Source organism: Melanotaenia boesemani, chromosome 21, assembly GCF_017639745.1.
Source record: "Melanotaenia boesemani isolate fMelBoe1 chromosome 21, fMelBoe1.pri, whole genome shotgun sequence".
NCBI lineage: Eukaryota > Metazoa > Chordata > Actinopteri > Atheriniformes > Melanotaeniidae > Melanotaenia > Melanotaenia boesemani.
In genome coordinates, this window is record NC_055702.1 from 20,530,586 (window position 1) to 20,546,629 (window position 16,044).

At 38.3% G+C, this 16,044-nt stretch overlaps 1 protein-coding gene across 2 annotated transcripts; it reads right to left on the minus strand.

Moving 5' to 3' along the window:
• On the minus strand, positions 1 to 15,816 carry cbx7b (chromobox homolog 7b). Of its 2 annotated transcripts, none has more exons than XM_041973955.1 (7): positions 15,504 to 15,816; positions 11,861 to 11,904; positions 10,330 to 10,395; positions 9,101 to 9,167; positions 8,649 to 8,994; positions 8,015 to 8,219; positions 1 to 424 (listed from the first exon to the last, which is right to left on the minus strand). In XM_041973955.1, the coding sequence occupies exons 1-6, from the start codon at positions 15,570 to 15,572 to the stop codon at positions 8,026 to 8,028; spliced, it is 786 nt and encodes a 261-aa protein (XP_041829889.1). In that variant the 5' UTR covers positions 15,573 to 15,816; the 3' UTR covers positions 1 to 424; positions 8,015 to 8,025. The 2 variants fall into 2 exon arrangements, with proteins under 2 accessions (XP_041829889.1, XP_041829888.1); XM_041973954.1 differs by having other exon boundaries at positions 7,987 to 8,219.
• Positions 15,817 to 16,044: the final 228 nt, after the last annotated feature.

The window sequence follows — 16,044 nt, forward strand, 5'->3', positions numbered from 1 at the left end:
TCATATTAAACATGTGCAACATTTATTTTAGTGTTACCATAGAAACAGTCTATACACAATGACTTAAGAGACTGGAGCAGATAATGTGCAGGGTTACATCACGATAAAGTGCAAGGTTCTGCGCTCAGTGGTGGACAAAAGCAGCGCAAGCAACAACATTAGGCAACGGTTTCTTTCATGTCTACATTTCTACTGTTTATGGCATCAGCTCAGTGATTATAACAAACTGTATAAAAAACTATCCTGTTCAGTCATCTGCATGACAAATACACAGATATCTTTAAAGAATAAATATACATTCAGGTCAATGTAGAAAAATAATGACTACAAAATACGTTTCACCCTCTGCTGCTCCTTCAATCTTCCTGCTCTCAAATGCTCTTCAAGTGTTAATAAAATTAGTGGAAGATGGTGCATCCAGACACTGGGGGGAAAAAAAAAAGAGAAACTGGGACAGTAATTGTGAGGGAAAGACATGAGCCCTAAAAGCTCTACAGACAAAACAACACAAATTAGGCAACATCAGGCACTTCCATTCCCTGCAGCTTCATTGTCACACAGAGACGGTTTCAGCATCACAAGACGCTGAGCCATCGTCCTCAGTGCAGCGTAAACAACTTGTGGACCAATGGGACGCCACTGTGGGAGATTCAACAGACGTGACACATCAACTTGGCTCCTGTGTCCACAGAGCAGGAAAACAATCCAAGCTCTGGGCTCGGCTGGTCCTCCATCTTTTTAAACTTTGTCTTATTGGTCTTTGTTTTCATCGAACTATTGTAATACATGTGTAAAGCTACTTTAACCTTCAACATTTCCATGATGACAGAGCCAACAGTTTCTAGAGCTCTTCAAAGGAAAATAAACAGCTTCAGAACAGCTAAGTGAAGCTGATGCCACGTGGACTTGTGGGGAAAAACCCTCCTTTTTAGTGCATTTGGATATCTTTAAAAATTTTTTTCAATATAAAAAAACTTAATTTTTTTATGTCCCTTTAAATACACTATGTAAAAATTTGCTGCCCACATACTGTAGCTCTTATATTTTCCTTTAAAACTTTCACCCTTTAAGAAAAGAGCCAATATCAGTCCCACAAACCTATGTGATGTAAATTCTTTGCAATTCAATAACACATTCTGTCATTTTGTTTCAGATTTTGTTACAGAATTTGTCTCTTGTATGATGAGCTCTATGGTTTAAAGATGAGGAAGAGGGTGCTGAGGGAAACTACACTGTTTGTCTTTGCATTGACATAACTGTACAGGAGGAGAAAGGCATGCAGGCGGATCAAATCATCTCTTGGAGGAGTTTGAAACGCATATAAGACTAAGCCACATGTTGTACAGTAGTAACAGTCTATGTTTACAGGTTATAGGTCCAGAAGTACAAGTTGGCTATGCCCACTTCACTGTAGTTTGAAGTATGTACAATATGTCTGAGTCCAGGATAGAAGGGTTAGCTAAGTGGAAGAGAGACTGTGGCTGTGTTTACATGCACAGAAGACTTCTTCATTTGGATACTCATCCTCACCTGGTTGGCGTTCTGTACTCCAATTTAATTTCGAAGTGAAAACCGAAGGGGCTTTAATTAAGGATGTAGAATGTGAGTGGTCACTGTGGGGACAGGGTGGAGAGCCGGGGAGAGCGGTGCACTTGTACAAATTTCAGTCAGATGCAAAGCAACCAAAAACATATCTGGGAGGTAGCTAGTTTTTCCAGAACAGACCTTTCATGTTGCAGCTTGAAGTGTTGGGGCTCATACAGTGACCTATTTCAGGCTAAGTCAGGGAATATTTTAACAGCCAGTTACAGAGAATCACATTAAAACCTACAAAAATTTGAACCAATTTTTGGGATAAAATTTGTCAGATTTGTCCCTTTGATAGGAAATGTTAACATTTCATTGCCAAGTAACACATCTGAGGACTGGTTCCTTTTTTTTGTGGTAACTAGTCACTGTGTATTATTTTTACGATTCAAGTAATTACTTATTGTATTTAGAACTGTGTTATTGTTGATATTTCTCCATATAAGCCAGTGCATTGTTGCCACAAGAACAAACAAAAAAGAAAGAGTAAAACAATCTCCATCTCCCTGTTTTCCCTGGACACGTTCAGTGTTGTAGAAGTTCTCTTGTTATTATGAGTTTGTGGGTGAAAGGGATGTGAAATCGTGGTGAACTGTGACTGGGTGAAAAACTTGACTTCAGATTTCCAGAAGCACCTGCTGAATACAGAAAGCTCTACAACGCTGGTTATTCAGTTGGTGCTGCAATAAGAGTGGCTAATTTTCAACTTGACTAAAGCTGCTATTCAGAGGGAAATGGACAAACAAGTTGCTGGTTATGTGAAGGAGATGAAACCAACAACTGTGGAATGACCATCTTCCTAAGATCAGTAACAAAATCTCTAGGATTTGCTATGTTATACACATTAAACATCACAATTGATTTTCTCTTCATTTTAAAATATTAATAAAGCTTTATAAAGTGCATCTACCATGTCTGTTGTTAGCCAGCAGATCTTTTAAAGGCCTCACCTGTATCAGGCTGCAGTTGTAATGAAGCATGTGCTCTTATTCTGTCTTGCCTGGTTAAATAAAAATAAATAATTCCAATTACAAACAATTACAATCAGACTCTTCAGGCCAGAGCCTTTCTACTACCATGCAACACATAACATGGGCAGGTTTGAAAGCGAGGTGCAGCATTTATAAAAACCCCTGAACAGTCAGTTTGCTCAGATACTGATTTAAAGAGCAAATGTAAAGACTTTAAGCATTTTAATTTCAGTTTTGTGCAACTTTATGCTCTTGAACCACTACTTTTTAAATTAATGTTATTACTTGTGAAGAGAAGTTAAAAAATAATATGTATTGGATGTTTTCAGAGGCTTTGATGTGTGGGTCTCTGTGTCCCATTCATGGGGTTCACACACATTCAGCACCACTGTGCGACACACATTCTCACTCCCAAGAATCAGGAGCCACTAACGTCACATTTCAAAACACGTGGGGCCAGATGCATAAAAATGTATAGATTTATGATTAAACTGTGTGTAGACAAAGGTAAAAATGTTCATATGCAATCCTTTCATCAGACTTATAAAGCTGGATACACATGGTTCTTTTCTAAATCTCAATCATTGTGAATCTATGCACATGTAAAGACATATTTCCACAACTAAACTGGATGATAAGTCAACAATGAAGAAGCAAAGTTTTTAGTTAATATTATAAGAATAATAAAATTCTACTCTAAAATGAGCAGCAAGGTGGTAGCGAACCGCAGTAGGTGAGGAGGTACTGTTTTAATTGTTTTTTAGACACAAATGATTTATTTTTTCTAACACAATCACTGCCAAATTCATTTTTCAAGACAGTTTTTCGCACTGTTTCGGAGGCTGTGCTGCTCAAGCGATGTCTGTGTACTTTGGACTTTAAATATATTGTTTTATCTTATTTATTTTAAATGTTGGGATTTATGTAATCTTGCTGACCTAAGGGAACAGAAAAAAAGGAGAGTAATGAAAAGAAGTTGAAAGGAAAGTAGTGCTTTTTAACCACCGTTGCTGCCATCTTTGCCCTCTGCTGCATGAATTATTATAAAACAGTACCACATTTTTTCAAATAAAATATTTTACTTCTACAGACATGCACAATGATGTTTTCCTGTTTTTTAATATTAGTTTAACTTTTACTCAGTGTATTGATTTTTCTATTTGATCTATGAAAATATTTATAAAATAATATCTTGTCATATTAATAAAATATAAATTTTCTATAAAAAAAACACCTGGATCATTTTCTTGTCCTGTTTATCATATGGTAATTACAATGTATGTATATATACTATATCAAATGTAGTTATACTCTATACGTGGCAGAGTATCAGTAATGTCCAATGAAGTTGCTAATGTACGATCCACACCCATGCATACATTTAAAAACAGCCTTTAAATATGTGTCCTCTGTAGTGGACACTATGCATCGAAGGGCTAGACATGTCACTGTAAAGAAGATCTACACAAAGGACATCAAACTGTTAGTCATGAGCTTTCATCCATATTATTTACCCACAGAGTTGACCTGCGTTTTTCTGGTAGCGGTTTATATCATACCTGGTACAGCTGCAGACAGCCTGTAATGTCATCAGCTACATTGTTGTTAGGCTTCAAACACAGCATCTTAACGCATTCACTGTGACCTCTGAAAATCTACTTTTTCAGATCAGCCATTGACATGATAGTGGTGTACTATATTTTAATTCTTGTTTTCATCTCTGTCCAGCACTGTGATCAACTAGGGTAGTTGTAAAGTGCTTTATTAATACAACTGGATTGATTTGATTGATAAACAACACAGTGAGGAATCAGAGTGTGTTCAGTGAGAGGCTTCTTCAAGTCCATTGCAAGACAGAAAGAGACAGAAGATCATTCCTGCCAGCAGTCATCATCATCTGGAATATTGCCTTATCTTCCAATTAACTATTATTGTTTTTATTTAAAAAAAAAAAAAAAAAGGGAAATCTGATTTATTTGGTGATCTCAGTTCTATAATCATAATGGAGAAAATCAATGTTCAGAGCAAAAGTCAGATTAAAAACTAGTGGCTCACACGTCACATTTTCAGTTTCTTTTTTTTATAAAAAGAAGATATCTATCTATCTATCTATCTATCTATCTATCTATCTATCTATCTATCTATCTATCTATCTATCTATCTATATATATATATATATATATATATATATTTATATACAGTATCCTAATGCATCAGGCCTTTGGTAACCCTTTTGCATAATTTAGCATATTTTTTACACTTGTTTGCATTTCGGGGTTGGAGGTGTGATGGAGGAATTAAACACATGACTTCCAACAAAGAGACCCGAGTTTAGGCCTTAAAACTTCTTGGTTAGATCTGAAAAACCAAAAACCAAAGAGTTGAAAGGTGGCGCAGTGGGGGGATAGTCTATTGCTCTACAGCTGGTTGGTGGTTTGGATGTGTGAACTTTGCATGCTGAATGTTTTGTTTTTATTTTTTCTTCCACGTACTCTGATTTGCATGTTCGGTTAAATAATGATTTTAAATTGACTGTAGGTGTGCACGGTGGTTTGTCTCATTTGTGTTGGTCCTGTGATGGACTGGTGACCTGGGCAGGGTGGATCTTTTTTCTAGCTCTATGACTAGTGGGATGGGCTTTGAGTATAAGAAGATGGATGGATGTATGGAGTTTTCTCTGGGAGTGGTGCTGTTTTAATTTGGCTTCTACCTCTCCCATGTACATGCTATTTGCATTATATTATACAGCATTTGAAAGGCTGTTTTGTTTTTATGTATTATACATTTTATTTATTTATTTTATTAATTTAAATTTAATTTTTTTTCTTAAGTGCTAAATAAATAAAATAAAAAAATGGATGGATGGATGGGTTTGAAGCCAACTCTTGAAAACACCTTTCTTTTCCAACAAGCCTCTCCTCTCCTCTTTTTACTGCATGATGACACCCACACAGGAAATTTGGCTAGTTTTTAAAAAAAATCGTTTTTTTCCCTCTTTATCTTCGGGTGCAGCAGTAATGACAAAAAACAAAAACATAGACTAAAGAGAAAAAAAGAACATAAATATAAGATGAAAAGGTGAAAAAAAAGTATTAAGATATTAATTACATTAAAAACATGATTTTGTGTCATTTGTGTTTATACTGTATGTTATAAAACCATTCAGTATATTTTTTAGTATTACACATAATAATAATGAATGAATAAGATTAACAGTAAACATGTAGATTTAATATTTTCTAAACACTTTGAAGGACTTCTATTAAATTCTATCAGAATGCTCTGCTTAAAGTCGTAGTGCACCCTAAAATGTTTTTTCAGCTCTAAACAACATAGTATTACTTAAACCACTGTTTCTATTGATACAATTTTTTACAATTCTTTAAAAACAGGATTTTGTGGGTTAAAAAAAAAGGCTCATAATGACCCCTACAGAGTTTCTGATGATATATTGCTGCAATGGGATGGATTTGTGCTTCTGAGGGTGTAAAAGTTACACCTGACTTTATTCTTGTAGCAGCAGCCACAACCTGCCGCGAGTCGCCATAGCTTTCCAGGAAGAAAACCAAAAAAACAAAAAAGAAATCCTGACCAGGTCTGTGTGTGTGTGTGTGAGCGAGAGATAAACTGGGAGTGAGAGTGGGCTACATGCTGTTTTTTATGGATTTGCAGATGTGGCACTGTGACCTGAAATAAAAGGAAAGATTCACCATGGGAACATTGGATATATGATGCAAACTGGTGCAAACATGCCATGATGTTACTTTTTCCCCCAAAAACATTTGTTTGTCAAATGACAAATGGACAGAAATCTAATGAACACATTTACTGGACCTTTAAATACCAAATGTCAATATTAGTATGTGATCTGTATTTAGAAGAACACTCTATGAGGTATCGTTAAGGGTGGAAAAATTAGTTTATCTGTATATTAAATCAATACCAAACATTGATAAATGCAGACACAATTTTCCAGAGGCTCACTCATCTTATTCCAGTCCTGCTAACTGGAACTGATTATCAGCCTACAAGGTCTGCATTGTCAGGTGACTCTGTGCATGTAAACACTGCCACTCACTGAGCTGAAAGGTCACTATATTGCCAAAAGTATTGACTCACCTGCCTTGACAATTGTGTGAACTTTATAGACATCCCATTCTCAAACAAATGAGTTCAATATGACGTTGGCCCACCCTTTGCAACTATAACAGCTTCAACTCTTCTGGGAAGGCTTTCCACAAGGTTCAGGAGTGTGTTTATAGGAATCTTTGACCATTCCTTCAGAAGTGCATTTGTAAGGTCAGACACTGATGTTGGATAAGAAGGCCTGGCTCAGCGTCCGTTCTAATTTATCCCAAAGTGTTCTGTCGGGTTGAGATCAGGACTCTGTACAGACGTATCAAGTTCATTCACACCAAACTCGCTCATCTATGTCTTTATGGACCTTGCTTTGTGCACTGGTGCACCGTCATGTTGGAACAGGAAAGGCCCATTCGCAGACTTTTCCCACAAAGTTGGGAGCATGGATGTGTCGGAAATCTCTTGGTATGCTGAAGCATTCAGAGTTCCTTTCACTGGACCTAAGATGCCTAACCCAGCTCCTGGAAAACAACCCAAACCATGATCCCTCCTCCACCAAACTTTACACTTGGTACAATGCAGTCAGACAAGTACCGATCGCCTGGCAACCGCCATACCCACATTCTTCCATTAGATTGCCAGATGGTGAAGCGTGATTTGTCACTCCAGAGAACATGTCTCCACTGATACAGTCCAGTGGCGTTCTCTACACCACTGCATCAGACGCTTTGCATTGCTTTTGGTGATGTATGGCTTGGATGCAGCTGCTCGGCCGTGGTAACCCAATCCATGAAGCTCTCTGATCTGAAGGCCACATAAAGTTTGGAGGTCTGTAGCAATCGTCTCTGCAGAAAGTTGTGCACTTTTGCGCACTATGCACCTCAGCATCCTCCAACCCCGCTCAGTCGTTTTACAGGGCCTACCACTTGGTGGCTGAGTTGCTGTCGTTCCCAGTTGCTTCCACTTTGTTATGATACTGCTGACAGTTGACTGTGGAATTATGAGTATTGTGAAAATTTCCCAACTGGGCTTGTTGCACGGGTAGCATCCTATCACAGTACCAGACTGGAATTCCCTGAGCTCCTGAGAGCGACTCATTCCTTCACAAATGTTTATAGAAACAGTCTGCACGCCTCAGTGCTTGATTTATATACACCTGTGGCCATGGAAGTGATTGGAACACCTGATTTCAATTATTTGGATGGATGAGTGAATACTTTTGGCAATATAGTGTAGCTTGTGATAGGACAAACAATGAGAGAGAGAGAGCGCGCGTGCGAGAGAGAGAGAGAGAGAGCACAAAAACTTGATCTCGATCATCTCTAACACAGCCTGTGCAAGTCAGTACCTCCAACTTATTCTTGCCACGCGCTCACCGCCAGCTAGCTCACACTTTCAGCACCCAGTCTCTGAAGAAGCCTTTTGCCACCCTTGACTCTCGGAAGGTCACTGTGATAGAGTTGAGGGTGACGTCTGTGACCGTCACCTCTCCTGGACTGATGATGGGTGTCCACGAGTCCTCTGATGTAGCCACATGGTCTGGTTCAGTAGTGGATCTCCAATCGTCTGTCCCCTTCTGTCCTGATTGAGATGAGAACACAGGAAGAGAAGGTCAGATCTGTAGTCAGACAGCAGTTAAAACAAGCTTGTTACTTGTCTATTACTGAGTTAGCCTCCGCTAGCTGACCTGGATCACGGCTCTCATACATGTCCTCTCATACAATCACTGGAAACATTGTGCATTTCAATGTAAATATTCATATTTTAAATCATAATGGCTGCTCCATGAAACTCTAGAATAACAGATTCCTTACATTTACGTGCAAAATTAACTCTTTAATGAGCCTGCATCTTGCCCTCTTCCTGATTTGCTCTTTAATCAGCTCAGGATGAGGCAAGTCTTTGGTTGCATGCCCAGAGGAAAAAAATCCTTGAGTTTTGCAAACAGTCGAGATAAACTGGGTCACAATGGTGATTATAGTCAACTGGCTGACCGACTGACACACATACCATTTAAAATGCCTTTGCTCTTTTTTGTGCCCTCTCTTTGATCGTCTTCTTGGTCCTGTTCCTCATCATCTCCAGGACTGTTCTCTGCCTCCTCCTCTTCCACTCCCAACTCCTCCCAGTCCTCTTGTGTTGGACTTGGAGGGTTTGAGTTAAGGCACCTGTTCTGTGACCTCCTATTTTTGCTTTTTCGATGCTCCAGTTGTGGTTGCGAGCTCAGTCTGCAGGCACCGTAAAGCTCGTCCTCGTTGTCGGCCACCAGAGAGCGCGTCAGAGAGAGACGCAGGCGAGGCGGAGGTTTTGTGGGAATCTTGTGAGCGCTGCGGAGATCCATAGTGTACACAGTATTCTAAAAACAAGCAAACAAAAAAACAAAACAAAAACAAAAACAAACGCTTGACAATACAACAATATCATCACTGGACAGAAATAATTTTTTATACTCCAAACATTACCTGCACAAGGAATTTTTTAGTTTTGGATCCTTTCTTTCTGTGGCCAACAGCACGTTCTTTTTCCTCTCTAGAAAAGCCAAAACAGACTGTTAGAGAGCTGTGACAGGATTTAGGTATAGAAAATGGATGGATGGATGGATGGATGGATGGATGGATGGATGGATAGATGGATGGATGGATGAATACATCAGAGTTTGTTTTAAATACACGTGTTGACAACATCTTTCCTCAGCTACAAGTTTCTCTTATTTTTTCTGGGTTGCCTACATCTCAAGACTGTTTTCTGTTAGCATGTTACATGTGAAAGTTCATGACAGCAAAATTAGAAAAAGACTGATAAATTATGGCTTCACTCTAAGAAAGCATGACAGCACAGCTTAGGTTTGCAAATTTGCATCTGAACAAACCACATGACTTTGAAGAGATAATACCAAGGTGAAGATGTCTGTCCCTACTACACAGCACCTGATACCAACTGTCAAGCACAATGGTACAAGGCTGATGATGTGGGCTAGTTTCACAACCACAAGACCTGGACACCTGGCAGTCACTGAGTCAACCATGAATTCCTCTGAATACCAAACTATTTAAGAGTCAAATGTGAGGCCATCTGTCTGACATCTAAAGCTTGGCCCTAACTGGCTCATGCAACAGGACAATGATCCCGAACACAGAAGCAAATCTAAAACAAAATGGATGAAAATAAAAATGATAGAATTGCAATGGTCCAGTCAAAGTGCAAACCCCAGCCTGATAGAAAAGCTGTGGTGGGACATTCAGCTGTGAGTAAACAAATGCCTGCAAACCTCAATGACCTGAAGCAACACTGTAAAGAAGAGTGGGTCAAAATTCCTTCACAACAATGGGAGAGGCTGATAACATCTAGAGAACAAGCAGATAAATTGGGGGGTTTATTTAGTTTAAGACTTCTTCTGCATGTTGGCCTAATTTCTGTTAAATGACACAACATCCTGATACATTAAAATGTTGGCACGAAAAGAGTTAAATTTGCTTATTACTTGCTTTCCTTTAATATTTTGCAATATTTTTGTTTGCAGATGAAAACAGCTGTTGCATCTAAATACTGGTCTAAGTCAAAATGTTTTTCCCCAAAAAATAATATGAAAGGTGGATTTGACATATTTCTGCTCCAATACGTGTAAAACAGTCAGATCTTTCCTGTATGTAAGCATGACTTTCCATCATAAGAGTGTATAATGGGGCCTTACTTCTCCTCAAAGGCCTGGACCAAGCGCCGGTCCAGAATGTGTTCCTCAGGTTCCCAGGTGCTGTACCTATGACACGTTACAAGGTAAAAAAAAAATAAAATAAATATATATATATATATATATTTATATATACTGAGCTTTTTTAAGTTAGTTCACAGCATTTCCCATGAAATTGTTGACTGAAAAAGGGCTCACACATGCAGCTCCAAAGTGGATGGTATTGACTACAGAGAACGAGTCAGTCTGTTATTACTTATTTATCACAATGATTAATTAATAAATTAACTTCTGCACTGGTCCAACTAATGCTATTACGGTATTACATACATCAGTGAAGGGCATATTTTGAATTTTTGTAATCGATTTTGAAGATGGGACCCCGTATAAATCAAACCATACATTCATTAGACTTAAAATAAAATCAACATTATCGGTTTTTAATGCCAAAATACGTTGTATGTTGTAAAAAATGTTGTCTGTTTTGGGTACAAACAAATCACTTGAAGCATATATCTTAAGTAATCTCTGGCTGGAGAAGGCTGCAGAGTTTCTGTATCTTGTTTCAATGTTTTGTTGTTGTTTTTTGTGTGTCCATGTGTGTTCTGTGCAGTATCCCCTACTTTGTGATGGATATACTGTATGTACTCGTCCCTCACCCACCCCCCATCTCCTCTGGGTGGGGTGGCTGGCTGTTGCTCTTGAGCTCGGGTCCTCTACCAACTCTACATCGATCACAACGGCTCTCCTCTGCTGCTTATCCATGATCACAGTGTCTGGTTGGCTGGCCATTACCATTTTGTCAGCCTGTATCTGGATGTTCCACAGGGTCTTAGCCCTCTTATATATAAACATAACTAAATTTTGTAAATGTGTAACTGAGGCAAAATAATGTTGAAACTGAATTGATTTTTCTCAAGAAATTTTTGGTTGTTTAGAATGTTTTCTAAAAGTAAAGTTGATAAAAGTAAACATCTAAATAATGTACTTGTACTTCTTTGTACTAAAAGAAAAGGAGAAATTAGGGGTTTTCGTTATTTATAGCTTATTATGTTGTTATTCTATTGGTCCGGCCCACTTAAGGTCAAATAGCACTGAATGTGGCCCCAAAACTAAAATGTAAATTGAGTTGAGTTGAGTTGAGTTGACACCCCTGGTTTAGGGGTGAAAAATGATTCCACACAGGGCACAATGTTGAAAAAGGTTTGAGAACCACTGCTCTAGGCCAGTGTTTCTCAATCCTCGTCCTCTGGGACCACTGCCCTGCATGTTTTAGTTCTTTCCAACTCCAGCACACCTGGTTCAGATTAACTGAACTGCTTGTCAAGTTCTTTGCAATCCTGCTAACGAGCCATTCATTTGAGTCAGGTGTGTTAAAGATGGACACCTCTAAAACATGCAGGGCAGTGGTCCCCGAGGATCAGGACTGAGAACCACTGCTCTAGGCATAATCTGTTTTTCTTGTCAATGTAAACATGAAGCACACTTATGCATTTTCTTATCTATCCCTTCTTCTGCAGGTCTACATACTCACTTTGGAGGCCATCCTTTCCACTTCAGCAGATACTCCACATTCCCCTGTGGAGACAAAGTTTAAGAACTGCCTCAAACTGAAAGTTTGTATCACAAATGCTGCATAACACAGTCTTGTTTTTACAGTCCTGGAAAGTTATATGAGCTAAAAAAAAGGACAGAATGAAAACAAATTTGCATGGTTTAATGTGTCTTCTAAGCTTTCCCACCAGACACCAGATGTCAATGGATGGTGTTTTTATGGCTAAATCAGGTCAATTCGTCAAAGCCTTTTAGCCCAAATTTCAAAAAGACTTTGAAATTTGGGCAGTATTTAGATGTCTGACTTGAACTGGATTTAGACCTAAGTTTACCTGAGTTGGGTACAGTTAATGACTTTTTGGCAAAATCTGATCAGTGTCCCTTGAATATTACCTGCTGCAGGTACCACTGTAACTCCTCATTATGACCACATACAACCACACTTAAATAAGGCTGAATGATCTGTTTAAAACACAGAATGGAAAAAGTGACGAACATTTTCTAAAGGTAAATAATCCCATGAGGAAAATATGTGAAATAAAGAATTAAATGTGTTTAAGGACAATCCTATTACAAATTTATTTTAGTTTATTTAGTTCAAAATGGGTTTTCCTCTATAAAACAAACTCAATTTCAGCCTACAGCAACTTCATATAATAATCTGAAGGGAGAACATTTGCAGCATATAATACTGGTGACTGCTTCAGGATAGGCTCTGCAACACCGCACTGGATTATGCCAGTATGGACAGTGGAGGGACTTAAGTATTTCTTTTAGAAACATCTTTTCTATATCATGGAAAAGACGTCATTTCACCTTTCACTTTTCATCTAAATCCCAATTAGATGTTGGGCAAAGCCATTTTTTCAGCGTCTTTTCAACAGCCTTGTGCTGAGTGGGTCCCTTCTCTCCATTTTCAAGTAAGGATCCATTCTCCACAGTGGAAATAATTTGAGGGAATGACTTTCTTTGGAGCACAATCTACATTTAAACTGATTTAACTCCCTGGATGTGAAATTTCAACCACAACAGATAACATTACATATGATTATAGGGCTCGGGTTCAAATATCAATCACTGCATCACTGTTCCTGATTTTATTGAAACTTGCAGGGTGCCGCTGCATCATCTGAAAGGCTGACTGAAAGGGTCCTTTGTGAAATAAGATCAGTTTGCTTCACTCAAAAACAAGACATGCCTCAAGCTACGATTTTCAGTTTTACTTGAACCTATTTAAGAAAAAACAAGCTTCTTGTGTTTGTATAGTGATGTTACTTTGCCATCAGAAAACATGTATAACTGAGACATAATTTAAAACGTACGCTGTAATATCAATATACCAGCAAAGCACCCAGTTAGTCATCCTCGGTGACATCATCCAACAGTCACCTCCTCGCTCTTAAAGGTATTCTCAGTGGGTGAAGTCACCACTTCTCCTGACTTTCCTTGACTCATCCAGTTCCCCAGACTAAATAATATTAATAAAAAAATAATAATAAAAGAACATGCTGCACCCCTGTTCTTTACATTAATAATTATTAATGTATTTTTGGTAATTTACTATAATAAATGTGAAGGTACGTCACAGCATGCTGCATGCCGGACATGAGCAGCATCTGCTAAGGATTGCGCTCACATTACCTCTGCCTTTGTTTTGGCTAAAAAAAAAAAGAAAAAGAAAAAAGGGTGTAATTAGGGCTGGGCGATATGGCCTAAAAAATAAAATCTCAGATTTTTTATAACCAAATCCAATTTTCAATTTTATTAGATTTTTTTTCTTTTCTTTTACAAAACATAAATAAACTTATTAAAAACATTTATTTGTTTATATAGATGAATCCCACAAAAAATTAAGCATATAATGTCATAGATTTTCCACCATACACACGACTTCATATCTTACATAGAAATATGCGACACAATGCATCCGTGATCTCTTTCCATCTGGATCCTTATCATACAGGATCCACTGCAGAAATAATTCCCCTGATGAAGGTCGTCTCTTAACTAGGGTTTGTGGGTTAAGTTGACTTCTGCATCTCGTAGAGAGCAGCATTTCTTACTGCAGTTATACGCACAGCTAAATCCCAGGCATGAGTGAAGGGTCACTTCACTGAAAATCTTTCAGACAAACACCGTTCTTGTGTGGAGGGAGGACTAAGTCTGCTGCTAACTATGCAAAAAAAATCCAGATTTTCAGAAAAATAAATCTCCAGAAATGGAAAATTCGATTTATCGATTTTATCAATTAATCACCCAGCCCTAGGTGTAATTTTTCATGGCTAATTTCTTAAAGTAAGCAAATGGTTTTTCCCAACAGGTTTACTATAATAAAAATAAAGATGGCGTGAAACCCTTAAAAACCCATTAAAACCCATTACAAATGTGTTATTGTTTTGTTTATTAAACACGTAGTAGACCAATGTTTGTAGCATTTGTTTATGAGGAGCAGAAAGTGGCTGAAAATAATTTTTAGGGATTAATCATATAGTTTACATGTGAAACATTAACTTCTCTTACTTATTTATTTTGCCTTATATGCAAGAGAATAGAAATCCTCATTAACCCACTGTCGTTCCTTATCATCACTCATATGTGCCAAACAGAGGTGGCTCAGCCCTGCGTTGTTGTGTTCACACATCAATTTTCCGTTGCAGAATCAGACCTCCTGCTCTGGTTCTGTACTTTCACACATGACAAGATGTGCAATCAAGGTGCATCAGTCCTGGTTTGAAAAAGCCTTTAGATTTTAGGGTACGTTCTTACACACACATACAACCAAAAAAACTGATATCAACTTCACATTGTTGGTTTCAGATGTGTAAATGTAAATGCACAAGCTCATTGAAATAACCTGTCAACACTATGCAGGTGTTAACTGTGTTCATGCCACTGTTGGTTGCATTTTAATCTGGAAAAAAAAAAAAAAAAATAATAATAAGGCAACTTTACACCAAACTTCCAGTCATGTAATATAAAAATTAAGGAAATAAGTGATCAAAAATAACTTTGTTTAAGCTTCAAAATGTTCACATGTAAGATTAAGATATCTGAGCAATTTAAACCTAAAGATGAGCTTTTAACTATTTAATTTTTGCTAATCTTAGGTTATTATTATTTTTAAATGGCTTATCCAACTTCTGAGCATGTCAAATTGAGCAACTGTTACCACAAGTTGAGAAAACATTAGTTTCGGGTGCCCCTCTTGTGCTCTTCTTGCCCTTGCTTCCTAGCTACACACCTGCACATGTCAACACAACATGGTATTTGGCCAAAATCTAATTAACAAGCAGACAGGCCTTAAAAATGACGCAGCTTGGCAAATAACATGTCCCTCTTCGAGGCTTAATAAGCCAAACACCTGACGCTTCAAGCTGTAGCGCAGTAACAACAATCTCCACGTTATATTAAAGGGACATCCTCGTATAACCCGCCCCCTTTTAAAAGCCTGCAATTAGATAACGAGATTAAATGAGCAACTGCACTACTAATCTCTCAAGCTTTGATTGCCATCTAAACTAGCATCTTCCCCTCCTAAATTTGACACTCCTTCCATTGCTGACAATATCCCGTGGCTAAACAGATAAATTTGAGCACATTGTTTTGTTTTCTTTCGTCCTTACCTTTCTAACTCTTTTCTTGACTATTGATTCCACAGCAAACACTTGCTCTCCAATCGCTGACAGCTCCATCTCTGCGCACGGGGCCGTCCGTTGGGATTTAACTGCCAAAGTAACGTCCTTCACCCCCACAAACGTAAGCTAACGTTAACTGCTTCTGACAGCGGTGCCTCGGCTCCGTCCTCTTCCCCGCGCTCCTCCCTCGGGAGTCTTGGTTCCCCCCCTCACTTTAGGAGTCAATTTATTCAGGGGTACTTCCTTGGGCTGGATCTTTCCGTGCGTCCAGTGACTTTACAAAATCTGCGACACATCTGCACATCGCTTCGCGCGCGCCCGTTCCCTGAAAGCGCGCTCCCTTAAAAGATGAGTCCGCGAGCGCCACTAGCTGCCCCATCACCCTTATTTCCAGTAAAGCTGGAAACAATACACTGTATGTATTTGTTCTTTTTGTTGTTGTTAAAAAAAATTAATAATTATATATACACGAAAAATGTGGTAAAATGGAATATAATACCTTATATATAAGAAAATGATCCCCATTGTG

What these genes read in the sequence shown, in the direction of transcription:
- cbx7b (XM_041973955.1), bottom strand. Translation starts at nt 15,572, where the DNA reads ATGGAGCTGTCAGCGATTGGAGAGCAAGTGTTTGCTGTGGAATCAATA. An exon ending in TCAAGAAAAGAGTTAGAAAG is followed by an intron (nt 11,905 to 15,503) that starts GTAAGGACGAAA and finishes TTGTCTCCACAG; the next exon opens with GGGAATGTGGAGTATCTGCT. An exon ending in GAGCAAAGGCATTTTAAATG is followed by an intron (nt 8,220 to 8,648) that starts GTATGTGTGTCA and finishes CATCTCAATCAG; the next exon opens with GACAGAAGGGGACAGACGAT.